This window comes from Apus apus, chromosome 2, assembly GCF_020740795.1.
Source record: "Apus apus isolate bApuApu2 chromosome 2, bApuApu2.pri.cur, whole genome shotgun sequence".
In the NCBI taxonomy this organism is placed as follows: Eukaryota; Metazoa; Chordata; class Aves; order Apodiformes; family Apodidae; genus Apus; species Apus apus.
The window spans coordinates 137,576,240-137,590,532 of NC_067283.1; the positions used below are offsets into that span (position 1 = coordinate 137,576,240).

The following is a 14,293-nucleotide window of genomic DNA, read 5'->3' on the forward strand; positions in this document are numbered from 1 at the left end:
GAGGAGCTCTAACACCAGGAATCTGAGTCAGCCTTTTAGCTGATCCAGACTGATTGCAGCTGGAGACCCAGTAATCAACTACACTTTCTTTACCCCTCTCCCCACCAAGTATACAGCATGTGAAAAGCTGGGATAGAGAAAGTAGTTGGTTCTTCTGAATTTTTATTTTATTAAGAAAGCCAGTGAATAACATGGTCTAGAAAGAGCTCTTACTCTATAATAAAATATACTAAAATGTGTTAGTTGATTATGATACCTTCTGTATATAAATAAAACGGAAGTGCATGTTAATAATGGAAGCCCTGTCCTTCCCACAAAATGAACTGTAAGGTGTTTGCAGTGAGAGTGCCCAGTTTCAGGTTCTCAATTTGCCATGTGTGTGTCATATATTTTTATCTACAAGGCTACTTAAGTACACTTCAGGAACTCAGCCTGGATCTTTCTTGAACAGGTTTTATACCAGTTTAACTCTGAAGGCTTCTGTATGTTTATTCCTGACTTATATCAGGCAATAAGTCAGACTGTGCTCTTCAAATGTTTGAATTCCTGCTTTGGCATTAGCATGTCACATTTGTAGACATTTATGGAACTATCTTCACATTTCATCTTCTTATTGTCTAGAGGAAATGACTCAGATTTGCACCATTTAATGCTGTGATTCTGGAGGATAGTAAACCTTAGTGTGCATGGTCCCGTCACAGTAAATTGTTTGCAAACTGTGGAGCCACCTTCAACTGCTGTATTACCGAAGGGTGAATACAAATACGCTTTTCTTGCTTTGAAACTTTTACACCACTTTGAGGTCTGGAAGCTTAGCTTTATTTTTCCACTGAAACACGTTGTCACTGATGCTGTTTTGTTTGCTCATCTTTGAAAGCTAATAGACTGGTTTAATTAATTGTCCAAGATTTCTCTAAAACAATGTCCTAATTCTTCCATTTAGCTGTGGCATATCATACACTGTTGTTATCTCCTCTACCAGATTTTTGCAACAAGTTGTTTTAAAACTATAATCTCTTTGAGGGGAAAAAAATGAAGTGCAGTTGAAAAGGCAGTTATGCCGAAAGATAAACACAGCAATATTACTTATCAAAATGAGTACAGTTTTTGCTTGCCTAATGAATACAACATATAGCTTTTTCTATATATACAAAACCTGAGCAAAAAAAAAGCTTTAGAACATATAAAGTATGCAACGTTATTTCAGGCATAACTGTATTGGATATGTATCTAGGCCTGAGAGTGTAGATAACACAATATAAGTGCTTTGGCTGTCTAAACATGTTAAATAAATGAGCATTCACTATCACATTCAAATACATTAGTAGATGTACTCGCATAGTTAATTTTCTTTTTAATGCACTACACGTGACATTTGCGGCACAGAGCTATAGTGTATCTTTCTGTTTGATGAAAGTTCTTCCACCTCCCCCCTTTTAAACAAACCTTTATTTGAATAAGCCTTTATGAAACAGATCTTTGGCATATCTTCTTTTCAGGAAGTTCAGTCAGTGTAAGCAGAGATAAAGCAGTCATGTTACGAAGAATATTACATAAGGGAAGATTTTGTAGAGTAAGAGGTGGCAAACAGAAGGGATGGGAAGAACACCCTTAAGGGGAAATCTGATTTCTTTTTTGCAGCTGTTTGGTTTTATTGTGCTGTGATTTGATGTTCAAAATAAAGCAAAATTGCACATAGGAAAAAATATACAGGAAGTTTGATGAAAAGTAATTATAATAAAAATGCTATATACAACATTTTCACCTATATTTGATTTTCATGATGCTGACATTTTAGGAGACAAAATGGCAAATTAAAATGAATATTCATGCTGCAAATAGTTAGGAAAAGTATCCCAAAATTGTTATACATTAAAAATTCCTATGTTGACAGAATGAAGACAGTGAAAGTAAAAATCATTTGCCTCTTTACCTTGAACAAGCCATAAAAATTTTTAAAAAGAGTGTGAAGATACGGCACTGAAGTTTTAAATACTGGAATCTGATATCTTCAATTAAATCTTTCTGCTTTTATATTTCCTGTAGGAGGGCAGCTTTGGTGTACCACGACCAAGGCCATCTCAGAGGGTGAAGAGCTGATTGCCTTTGTTGTAGATTTTGACTCAAGGCTGCAAGCTGCTAGTCAGATGACTCTCACAGAAGGGATGTATCCTGCACGCCTGCTGGACTCCATACAACTGCTCCCTCAACAAGCTGCAATGGCATCTATTTTGCCCACGGCTATTGTGAACAGTAAGTGATTAATACTATTCTCTGGTGTGTTTTTTTTTTTAAAACAGCAGTACTTTGTGGCACATATGAAGAGCTAATACAGTGATAGTGAATTCAAGACCACAGAAACCACACAACTCAAACCCACAGATTGAAGCCTGCTTTTGTTCCCCCATCATCTCAGATGAACTCATAGAGATAAAAAGAGGAGGAAGATTGGTTTGGTGGCTGGGCTCTGCAAGAGCCTCACCAGAGTATCCGACCTGCCTTCGAGTAGAGCTTCTGTGATCTGCTCCCAGAGGCAATATGATCAGAACAGTTAAAAAAGCAGATAAGATAGGCCTGTTAGCTCACAAAGTCCAGCCTCTGCTGCTCAAGTAAGCTTGTTGCTTACAGCTGCAGCTTCTGGTAAAAATTCATAATACTCAATAGAAAGAAAGAACAGATTTCTTCCATGGCTGTTTCAAAAAGTGACGGAGGTCATGCCTTATAGCAACACTGAATTATTGTAGTATCTCCATTCAATGTGGCTACCCAAGAATGTTTTTACATCCTCTGGGCATCAACAGACCCTGTCACGAACAAAGTACAGCATGTAATTAAGTGCTGTCCTTAGAGAGGAGGGACATGAGTACATGATAAGTCTGTCTCTGAACTGGAAAACTAAATATATAATAAATATATAATTAAATTTTATTTCTTCAACTTACTACTGGTTTTTACCTTTATACAGCCCTATTTCCTCATCATCCTCTCTAAGTACTTTACAAATATGTTAGCTGTTACCATGATCCTCCTCAGACACCACTTGGACCTATTGCACATCCTTATCTCTCAGCTCTTTGCAAGCATTTCCATTTAGACCCCATGTTTGTGCACTTTCCCCTGCTCCCCAAGGTTTGTAAGCATTGTAATAAGGTGTACTGAACTACTGAACACAGTATTTCAGGTGCAAATGCACATGCAAGCACATGATCTTCCACTCAAGACTCACACCAAATGACACTGTGTCTTAAACAGTCACACCATCTTCAAGCTCTTCAGACAGGACTATTTAAAATATCTGTGGTAATTAATCTCATTCCATGCTTTCCTTTTTTTTTTTTTTCAGTTGTTGCTTATTTTCTGTGTAAACAATCTTAATAGTAGCATGTTTATATTAGCCTGTTTTAAAAGATTGAACTTAAAATGTTCAAGTCATCCAAGTCCTCCCTTCCAGAGACTGAGTTGACAGCAAACTCAAGTCCTTTAGCTAAGCACATTCAGTTTTACCCCAGCAGTGGGGCTGCTGTGAGCTGACACACCTGTTCACAGAACTAGCAATTAGCATTGTGCAGGGCCCTTCCAAAAGAATGTGTCACAAGCTTCTAAAATGGACCACCAAGTTACCATAGTTAGGACAGACCAGCGTTTTATGACCAACAGCTGCAAGGAGGCCACCAGGGAAAGGATTACTGAGCCTAAAAGGCAAAGACTCATTTACACCCTGTTTCAGCTGAGGGTGTCTATTTGTGCAAATCTACACGAGGCCAACTGTCAGCTTTGGCAAATTAATCAGATTTCTACAGCATCAAATTTCTGGAAGCACCTTTGCTGCAAGCACTGCCTCTTGCAGAAATAACACCTTTGCCTCATTCAGCTTGACCTTTGATGTTTCATTTCCTGAATTGGTCCATTGAAAGTTTTGAAAAGTATCCATTGAAACAAATTGGTTTGTTTGGTTTTTTTAATAATTAAAACATTAACTGCAGGTAGTCTTTATTTATTTTACATTTCTTTAAAGGAGTAATAGTTTCAGATCCCATCCTGTTACATTGATCTCCCTGGAATTCCATCCTCTCACTCTGCAAAATTCCTCAAATGCGTTCCTCTGCATGGCATGTAATGGAGTCACATATTCACCATGCATAACTGGAGCATAACTGGACTCTCCAGGCCATCTAACCTGAAGGAAATAAAGATGGCTGGAAGTAAAAATCATTAAAATAATCAGAAAGTTCAATTCTGTGATGGAATGCTATCAAATTAATTCAAATAGGACATGTTGCCCATATCAGAATTTCCTTTTGGACTTTCCTTCTGTGGAAACATCAACAGTTCACCTTTTTTAACCCATTTGAAGCCAAAAAGAAATGCTGAAACGTCAGCTTTCATATGAGATGGACATTTCAAATTATGCAAGTTGTATCAGTAGTGCTTTAATAGTGGAATATACTGAAATACTAACTGTTCAATTTTTAAATGGTTTTGGGTCTTAAATTCATGCACAATTATTCGGCAGCTAAGGAAAAAATAGAAACTGGTAGTGGGGAAAAAGAAAAATTATGCAAATTAATGAGCAGAAAAATAGACAAGCATATACAGTCAGAGAAGCAAACTAAGCAATATAAATGTTGTCCGTATTTGTAGGTATTTAAAAAGTAAAAGACTAATTGATTTCAGTGGGTTGGAGTCTTCAGCTTTGTTTGCCCATAAAAATTGGAACAGAGTAGTTGTCCTAAACATGTCAGTATTTGAAATTAAACATAAATTGTCACTAATTATAATGAATTACATCATTGGCTATGTGTGCCATATATTTCAGAGCAGCCAACCATTCTTCAAGACTCAGTTACCAAGATGTGTTTGGATGCTGACTGCAATTGCCCCTTCTCTCATGCTGAGTTCAGCTGGCACAGTCTGGCTGCACTCATAGCTTTATCCTCTGTTGGTCACATAAACAGGCAAGAAGTGTCCAAATCAGTTGCAGGGAAAGATCCTAATCCAATGGTTACTTCTGAACTGTATGCAGGAATGGTGAGTGTGTTATTTAACTTAGCTGAAAAGTGTGGAAGGGACAGTTCTTGTGATCTAACAACATAAACAAGAAGTTCCAGTTCTCTATTCTGGACCCTGTCACTGTTAAATGTACTAGGGTAATGTACCCTAGAGGACTGGGATTTCTTTCCTGTTCCTACTGATAGGATGACAAGTTCAGCTTTCAAAGAGATCAAACAGGTCTTTTGTCCTTCTGCGACAGATACACAACATGTGCTGTGTAGGTATCCTTCTGACAGGATATTAACAACCAAATATCTGTCCATTTTGTGTAAATACACAGTATTCATTATTACTCTTCATACGAGTAAAGTATACAGCCTTCAGTACATGATCAAAGTATCTACTCCCTCTGCTGCTGGCAAACACTCTGTGCAACCTCTCCTTTGTCTTCCCCTCAGAGAGGGTGCTGCCCCTTTGGGATAGAAGACAGTGAAAAATTACATTATTCTTAGCAAATATCCCTTTTGCATAGTGAAAAGTGGAACAGTAACAATTTACCAAATGCAAGAGGACAAAAGTTCATTGGAAATTTTAACTTCTAATATTAGGAAACACAGGGACCAAGGAAATAAACATGCTGCTTAGTATAACATTACGTTCAACACTGTAGTATCTTATGGAAACATAGTCTAGTCTGGCCTCTTGGATATCAGAGCAACAGGATTTTACAGTATTAACTGCATAAACATTCTGAAAACATACAGACTTCAGAATAAGCTGCAATTGGCACTTACAATTTCTAAGGCCTGATGCTGGAAAGACTTGTGTACACAGAAGAAAAAGCACAATTGAAGGATGTCACTTATTGAGTAGTGATGTACTGGAAATACAGATTATTTATTGAATTATTATTGCATATTCTCAACAAACAATTTATTTTTTTTTCCATAGATAATTGCAGGCCAAAAACGTCTAGCTTTTTTTTTAGCAACTATTTTTTAAATCTCCTTTTGAAAGAAACAATTGTCTCTCACGTTCGGTCTCTCACCAGCAAGTGACATTTTAATAAACCCATGGCTCTGTTTTCAATATTTTATTAAATAAGCATGCATTTAATGGGAAAGTGAGGGGAATTAATCCAGCTGTGTTAATTGGTTGGCACTTAGTGCACTGTGGCTAACCTACACCTGGTTATATTTGCTTGTAGAGGACATATTCCCTTGCAAATCCTGTGGCATTTGGTATCGAAGCGAACGGAACCTGCAGGCCCATCTCATGTATTACTGCAGTGGGAGGCAAAGAGACGGGCCTCAGCTGCCAGAGGAGAATGAAGATAGTGCTCAGCAGATATCCAGTGTCTGCCCCTTTCCACAGTGCACCAAAAGTTTTTCTAATGCGAGAGCTCTGGAAATGCACCTGAATTCTCACAGTGGTAAGTACCGTATATATACCTGTCTCACCTTCTAGGTTTAGCTTTTTGAAAAATTATTCACTATGGACATTCAGCTGATCAGTGTGTCTCCAAATATATACAAGTATTTGGTGTAGATACTACTACTGTCAACATTTTCCAACCTGTGTACTACACCCATCACCTCTCCCAGGTAACCAGTGTCATTTATCTTATCTACTGAATGCTGTCTCTCTCTTAATGTGTGTATACACACATGTAGGCAGCATTTCTTTACTGATGGAGGTATGCTTACAAATCCAGACACAGTTTGCTGCTCTTGGTCTCTATGAGATTCAATCAATTACTGCAGAATTCCATCCACCAAACATGAGTCTGCTAGACTACAATCTCTGCCTACCCTGTTTTGATGCTCAGCAGAGTAATATACACCATCAGAGAGCAAGTCTTTCTGAAATAACATCTTGAGGCCCTAGAGTAGGCTTCTTTGAGAGGAGGCTTTAAGGATCCCAAGGTCCAGAAGAACTCTGTGTGCTTTTCCCAGGACACTTGTTTCATAAAAACTTTCTGTTTCATAACAATATTCTTTGCCTCCTTATAAACTGAGAATAGTATTTTCTTTCTCCATGTTGTTAAAATTATAATACTAGATATACAGAGAGTGTTATTGAAAAATTCTTCACATTAAAAAGCTAGAACTCAGCAGGAATCTTATCTCAGTCCCTGAAAGTCCTTTGACTGTGCTGTTTGAATATGTTTGGAATTAGGGCTGGAAGCACAAGTTATGAGTTTGCAGAACATCCTGCACTAGAGTTTTCAGTAGCAGAGAAAACCTAGAAATAAGAGACTGCAGTGTTAGGTTATGGGTGTGTTGACTGTCTAGCACAGAGTTGTGTCTGGAAGGGAGCAAGGGCCCTACAGGTGTTCCCAATGCTCCTGTTATGTGGATGGAGTCTGAAGGACACTGATACGTGCTTTATTTACAGAAGAAAGCCTTCTTCAGCTGCAATATAAAACTCCTGGGGGGTGGGAATCTACTCTGTAGACTTGGTGAAGTGAAAAATGTTCTTCTGATACTTGGGCAGCAGTTACAAATCTAGATAGCATCATGTTGCTTTGGAGGAGTTTGTTACCTCTCAGAACAGGACTAAAAGGGTCCTGAGTGAAAAACTACGTAGACAACACAGACAACACTTAACCATTCGTTTAGAGGTCAGATCTTTTTGAAATTCCAGATCCTAGCTCCGAATATCAGGCTAATGCCATTTTCTGTCTCCAGCCTAGCAAATATTTCACTGTTCAGTGAACCAGAGGAACAGCAGGAACAGCTTCAACATGAGCAGGTGAATGCAGGCCAGCATGTCTTACAGCCTAGTAATTAAAACCAGGCATACTTGGAAGATAACAAATTCATTTCTCCCCAGCAGAGGAAAATTCTGAAATCTTAGCCACTGTGTAAAAAGGTTGCTTCAGCTCTTTCCATTTAGTGACATACAGTCGACTTAGGTGTAGAAAGGGTTTTCAGCTGTGAGCTGTGAGTGACCGTGTCTTCTTGCAGTCTAGAGATAAGCATCTGTATTCCTTGAAAGACAAAGTTCTGAGATCCTGCTGAATTTCCAGTAAGGATATTTAGGTATTCCTAAGATCAGAGACTAAAACTCAGGCCTTCCCCTTCTTTTTAGTCATAAACCAGTAATTTCAATCCTTCTTGCTCTATTTTGAATCCTGTCAGTCTTTATTTTTCCATACAGATTATGATGAGTTAGAAAAGGTTCTGCAGTCGGAATGAAACATTCCTTTTCCAAATGCCCTGTAAGCTCATGCTGTGTTTGCTTCAACTTCTGCCACTGTTCCCATTGGAAGCTGCAGGAGAGCCACACCATTGGAGCATGAAATGCAAAGTCTGTAGAGATGCTCCACTGTGACTATATCACATGATGTGGAAGCATATGAAACACCATCTCATGAGAGTGGTGGAGCTAAAGCTTCATATGGCCTCCTGGTGAAAAAATGCCTGCCAGGGAACAAGTGCTTCTTACAGTGCAGCAGATCCCCTTGGTTCCCTTTTGGCCTCTGAGGCTGAGAGTAGTGCAGATTTCAAATGTCACTCACAACTGTGGGATCACTGATGTTAGGGGTGAAGTGAGGACCTCCAGGTACAACAGAATGACTTTGCACAGACTGAGCCACAGTATTCTTACAGCTTTATATTGTCCAACTACCATGAACCTAGTTTACGTGACCAAGGCATAGTATGTGTGTGTGTGTGTTGACACAACAAACATCCATTTTAGATTCTGCGTATCATCCCTACCAATGTTTTCTCAGTTTTTATTGTCTAACAGGTAATCAGATTCTGTGTTGTTGCAGTAGAGAAATTTGATCTTATCTCTTTTTAAAGCATTTTCAGTTTCAAAATACCATGAAACGTTTTTTTGTTTCAACAGTGATTCTAAGATGACTTTGAATGTACTTTTCTTGATAGGGAAAGCTGTAGTGATTTCATGAGGACAAGGTGTTGTAATATAGCAGTAGCTGCCTATATCCATTATATATGGAAGATAAAACGTGAAGCCGTGTCTTACTCCTCCTCCTCCCTTCACAATGGACGCAAACTCATCAGTCCTTTCTGACGAGGACAGATCTGTATCCTGTTCCCACACTACAGCTAACCCATGCAGGCAAGAGCTGAGCATCAATAATGCTCAAAATGCTACTTCTGCTCTGTCTGTGGCTTTCAGGCACTCTGGAGGGTGGTACCTCAAGCCACAGAACAACCTTGAGCCTCTTGACCTTCATGTGTTTTCTGTGCATTCAGAATTTCCAGTGATTTTGTATGGGGAACATTATGTCTCCTTTAGTTAAAACTGTAGTTTCTAGGACATTTTCATTTAGCCCAGTCTATTTTTATCCTTTCTCTTGTTCTTTCTTTCCCTTCATCTCTGCTAAATGCATGCAGATACGAAGGCTCTCCAAAGCAGAGCAGAAGTCTGGAAATATCCTCTAGCAGTTTAAGGAAAGATATTTTGAACCAATTCAGTTATTTTCAGGGTGACTAATACTATCCCATCAGAAGAAAATTTGTTATTCTCACTGTGTTTGTACCTTCTGTGCAACTGATTTTCCAGTATATTTAATGAAGGACAAAATGGTCACTTTATTTTGAATTTTTCTTGTCTTTTTCTATAGGAGTGAAAATGGAAGAATTTCTCCCACCTGGTGCTAGTCTGAAATGCACAGTTTGTACTTACACTGCAGACTCAGTGATTAACTTTCATCAGCACCTGTTCTCCCATCTTACTCAAGCTGCCTTTAGATGCAATCACTGCCACTTTGGTTTCCAAACTCAGAGGGAGCTACTGCAGCACCAAGAATTACATGTCTCTGGCAACAAAATTCAGAGAGAAAGTGACATTGAACACTCTCCAAGTGGAAATGAAGAAGGTTTACCGCCAGCAGCGGACCTGTTGAGCAGAAATGATGTTCCTCAGAGCCAAAAGACCATGCAGACTAAAGATGCAAGTTCTGATACAGAGCTTGATAAATGTGAAAAAAAGGCTCCACTTTTCGTTCCAAACCAGAGACCAGAAACCCAGCCTGCAACAAATAAGCAAAGTTTTTCGTACACTAAAATAAAATCTGAACCTTCCAGTCCGAGACTTGCTTCATCTCCAGTTCAGCCTAGTATTGGTCCGTCTTTCCCAATGGGACCTTTTCTTTCCCAGTTTGCTTTTCCCCAAGACATCACTGTGGTTCCTCAGGCTTCAGAGATACTAGCCAAAATGTCTGAACTGGTCCATCGAAGACTGAGGCATGGAAGTAGCAATTATCCTCCTGTAATTTACAGTCCCTTGATGCCCAAAGGGGCTACATGTTTTGAGTGTAACATAACTTTCAATAATTTGGACAACTACTTGGTACACAAAAAGCATTACTGCAGCAGCCGATGGCAGCAGATGGCAAAGTCACCAGATTTTTCCAGTGTTCCTGAAAAAATGCAAGAAGCTGTAAGTCCCAGTAATGGTCAAAGCTCTATAAACATCCTCAATGCACCTCCTCACACATCAGATCCAGAGAATCAACTTCTGCAGACATCTTGCATAAACTCTTCCAGTGTTTTAGATCTGATTGGGCCAAACAATAAAAGTCATGAAAAAGACTTTACAGCACAATCTAAGAAGCTGTCAGCTGCAAGCAATGGTGATGAGAAGATAAACGGAAAACCATCTGATGTGAAGAATCCCAGTGCTCCTTTAGTAGAAGGGGAGAGTGATCCTAACAAGACCACATGTGAAGCCTGTAACATTACTTTCAGTAGACATGAAACATACATGGTCCACAAGCAGTATTACTGTGCCACTCGCCATGATCCCCCACTGAAGAGGTCCGCTTCCAACAAAGTGCCTGCCATGCAGCGAACAATGCGTACCCGGAAGCGAAGGAAGATGTACGAGATGTGCCTACCTGAGCAAGAGCAAAGGCCACCACTAGTTCAACAGCGATTTCTAGAAGTGGCTAATCTTGGCAATCCTTGTACATCTACACAAGAGTCAACAGAGGGCCTTGGAGAATGTTACCATCCACGATGTGATATCTTTCCAGGAATAGTCTCAAAGCATCTGGAAGCATCACTGGCTATTAACAAGTGTGTTCCAGTTTCAAAGTGTGATACTCCCCACTCCACTGTGTCTTGCTTGGAGATGGATGTGCCGATAGATCTTAGTAAAAAATGCTTACCCCCATCAGAGAGGACGTCCACATCTCCCAAAAGGCTGCTGGACTACCATGAGTGCACAGTATGCAAGATCAGTTTTAACAAGGTAGAGAACTACCTGGCTCACAAGCAGAATTTTTGCCCTGTCACTGCCCATCAGCGTAATGACCTGGGACAGCTCGACAGTAAGGTGTTTCAAAACCCAGAAAGTGAAAGAAACAGCCCAGATGTCAGTTATGAAAGAAATATAATTAAGTGTGAGAAAAACGGAAACTCCAAACAGTCCTCTCCAAATGGAAACTTATTTTCCACACACTTAGCAACACTTCAAGGACTAAAAGTCTTTAGTGAAGCAGCCCAGCTTATCGCGACAAAAGAAGAAAACAAACATTTGTTTCTTCCACAATGCCTTTACCCTGGAGCAATAAAGAAAGCTAAAGGAGCAGATCAGCTTTCTCCATATTATGGAATAAAGCCAAGTGATTATATTTCTGGTTCTCTCGTCATTCATAATACTGATTTAGATCAAAGCACAAATACAGAACGTGAATCTCCTAAAGGCCAGGTGCCTTCTAATGGTTGTGCTGTGCAGAAGAAAGAGTCTCTTCCACTATTGCCAAAAAACCGAGGCATGGTAATAGTTAATGGGGGACTAAAACAGGAGGAAAGACCTGCTGCAAACCCACAGCAAGAGAACATTTCCCAGAATCCTCCGCATGAAGATGGACACAAGTCTCCTTCTTGGATCTCTGAGAATCCCTTAACTGCAAATGAAAACGTCTCTCCAGCAATTCCTACAGCAGAGGAACAGTTGTCTAGTATAGCTAAAGGTGTGAATGGTTCTACCCAGGCCCCAACCAGTGGAAAGTATTGCCGACTGTGTGACATCCAGTTCAACAATCTTTCAAACTTTATAACTCATAAGAAGTTTTATTGCTCGTCACATGCAGCAGAACATGTCAAATGAAACAATTGGTCACCTTTGGTACCTGTGTTTAGCATATTGTTCCATACAGTCTAAAGAAAGCTGTTTGAATTACATCTGGACAATCAGGAGATTTCTCTATTGCTGAGTTGAAGACTTAAAGGTGTAATTTCATTACAGTCCATTAGTAAGGTGTATTATTGGTGCCATTTTCAAAAATATTAATTTATTTTACCAGCAGTATTCATAGCTGTAGTTATGTTATTTTTTATTTAAAAACTTTATATTAAAGTCATTTGTAATGTTATTGTATAGTTATTGTGTAGCACATATGGTTTGCACTGTATAGTAGATTTTGAAGAAAATAGTCACAAACAATACAGAAAAGCATTTTAGAAATAGCTTCAAAAGCACTTGTGTATTCTGATTTTTTTTCTTATATGCTGTTGCAAATATATGTATATGCTAAAATATAACTTGCAAAGAAGTTTCAACTATGCTGTAAAGTTCGCCTTAAAAATTCAATTTTTGAACAATTGGGCTCAGTTTGCATGTTATATTTTAGCAGATACAGTACCTTAGTCATTAGGCTTTGCATTTGTATGTAGCAGTATGTTTCTGTCCACTTTCTTAATCCGAAATGTACGTTAAATGAAGATGGCCATTTTTTTTCTTGTATAGTACTTGTATTTTCTTTCGCTGATGCATCTCTGTCTCAATTTTTAAACCTTTGCTGTTAAATGCAATACTTTATAAAGAATGAACAAAATTACTGGAAGCAGTATTGTAAGTAATGAGGTCATATCAATCAGTTTTATCTTTTGAAAGGCACAGTCTAAAACACAATCCTAAACTCAATGCTGCAATTATGAATCTAATTCATATATAAGATATATTTAAATATAAGAGTAGCAATACTGCAACTGGTGATCACAAAGATAATGTTCTACTTCTGATAGAAATAATTTCTCAACAAATGTTGTTACTATGCATGTATATGGATGGAATAAAATTCCAGATCATCGGAGAAGTTTGGCAGCAATTTCTTTAAATTTGTTTTTTATAGCTCACAAAATGTAAAGAAGCTCTTAGGAACAGGATAACATTGCCCCCTCTTCAGTGGAAGCAAATAGAGTATGAGTGCAAAGGAGGGAGTTCTTGCTGACAGGTCATGAGTACAGCTAAGTCCAAGACAACCTAGTGAACTAAAACTTAAAACGTGAAGGTCTGAAGCCATGAGGGCTGTTCTCTTCATTGGAGCTAAGGAAGACATGCTTTCTTGACAGAACCTCTATATGTCAGAATCAGTGGAACAATCTCCTTCATAACACCTCTGGTATGATTCCTAAAGTGTTCAGTGGTCTTCTATAGAAAGCAATAGCATTCATTTAAATAAAACAGCAGTTTCTCCACTAATTCAATACAGAAATACTATTCAATAACTTATATTAAAATCTGAACTAATGTGCAATTAATACCCTTCACTTGTAATTGTTCAGTCTCCCATACACTGTTTGCATAAAAAAATTCATAGCATAAAAGTGACCTGTTGATGCATTTTTTTTCTACAGATTTGAAAGAAAAACCATGACCTGACTCTTCACATAAACAGTTCTGTTTAACTTAGTTCCTAAGGAAGCCAATGAAACAACCCAGAACAAAACACATAGAAGGATGGTATTTCTGCTAAGCAGCCAGTTAGAGTCAAAGGCAAGAGCATGCAATACCACTGATGTTCAGCAATCCCATCCCTGTGTACTTTGAAACTGAATTTTTCCTTTTTCTTTACTTTATAAATGTAAGTGCATGTGATCCCATAGCAAAAATAATAAACATTTCAAGAACAATAAACTGTTCTGGTCATTAGCTGGGTTTTAAACACAGAATAATAGTGCTTAAATTGTGTTAATTCTCACATTCATCAAAGGTAATAGATATTAATATCAGTAGAGACAAAATTGGTCCTATAGCAAATACTTTGGGTAATAAGATGGGTGAGGGAGAAAAACCTACCCTCTTTCAGCTTAAAACAAAAAATATTTATTAGAAAATACCACACCAACAAATATAAGACTCCACAGTATTTGAGGTAGGTGGTACATTCTGACCTTTTTTTTGGTGGTAAACAGTATTTTGAAGATACAGAACCATAGAATCATAGATTGTATTGGTTTGGAAGGGACCTCTAAAGGGGGTCCAAACCCCCCTACAATAAGCAGGGACTTCTTCAACTAGATCACATTGTTCAGAG

The 14,293-nt window shown here is 38.5% G+C and overlaps 1 protein-coding gene across 2 annotated transcripts in view; it reads left to right on the forward strand.

Annotated features, from left to right (window-relative positions):
- ZFPM2 (zinc finger protein, FOG family member 2) overlaps positions 1 to 13,072 on the forward strand; it is a 305,791-nt gene extending 292,719 nt beyond the window's left edge. For both annotated transcript variants that reach the window (XM_051611559.1, XM_051611558.1), the window contains 3 exons: positions 2,047 to 2,253; positions 6,200 to 6,424; positions 9,593 to 13,072. In XM_051611559.1, the coding sequence (XP_051467519.1) occupies positions 2,047 to 2,253; positions 6,200 to 6,424; positions 9,593 to 12,084 (2,924 nt within the window). In that variant the 3' untranslated portion in view covers positions 12,085 to 13,072. The remainder of the gene's footprint in view (positions 1 to 2,046; positions 2,254 to 6,199; positions 6,425 to 9,592) is intronic.
- The last annotated feature ends 1,221 nt before the right edge of the window (positions 13,073 to 14,293 follow it).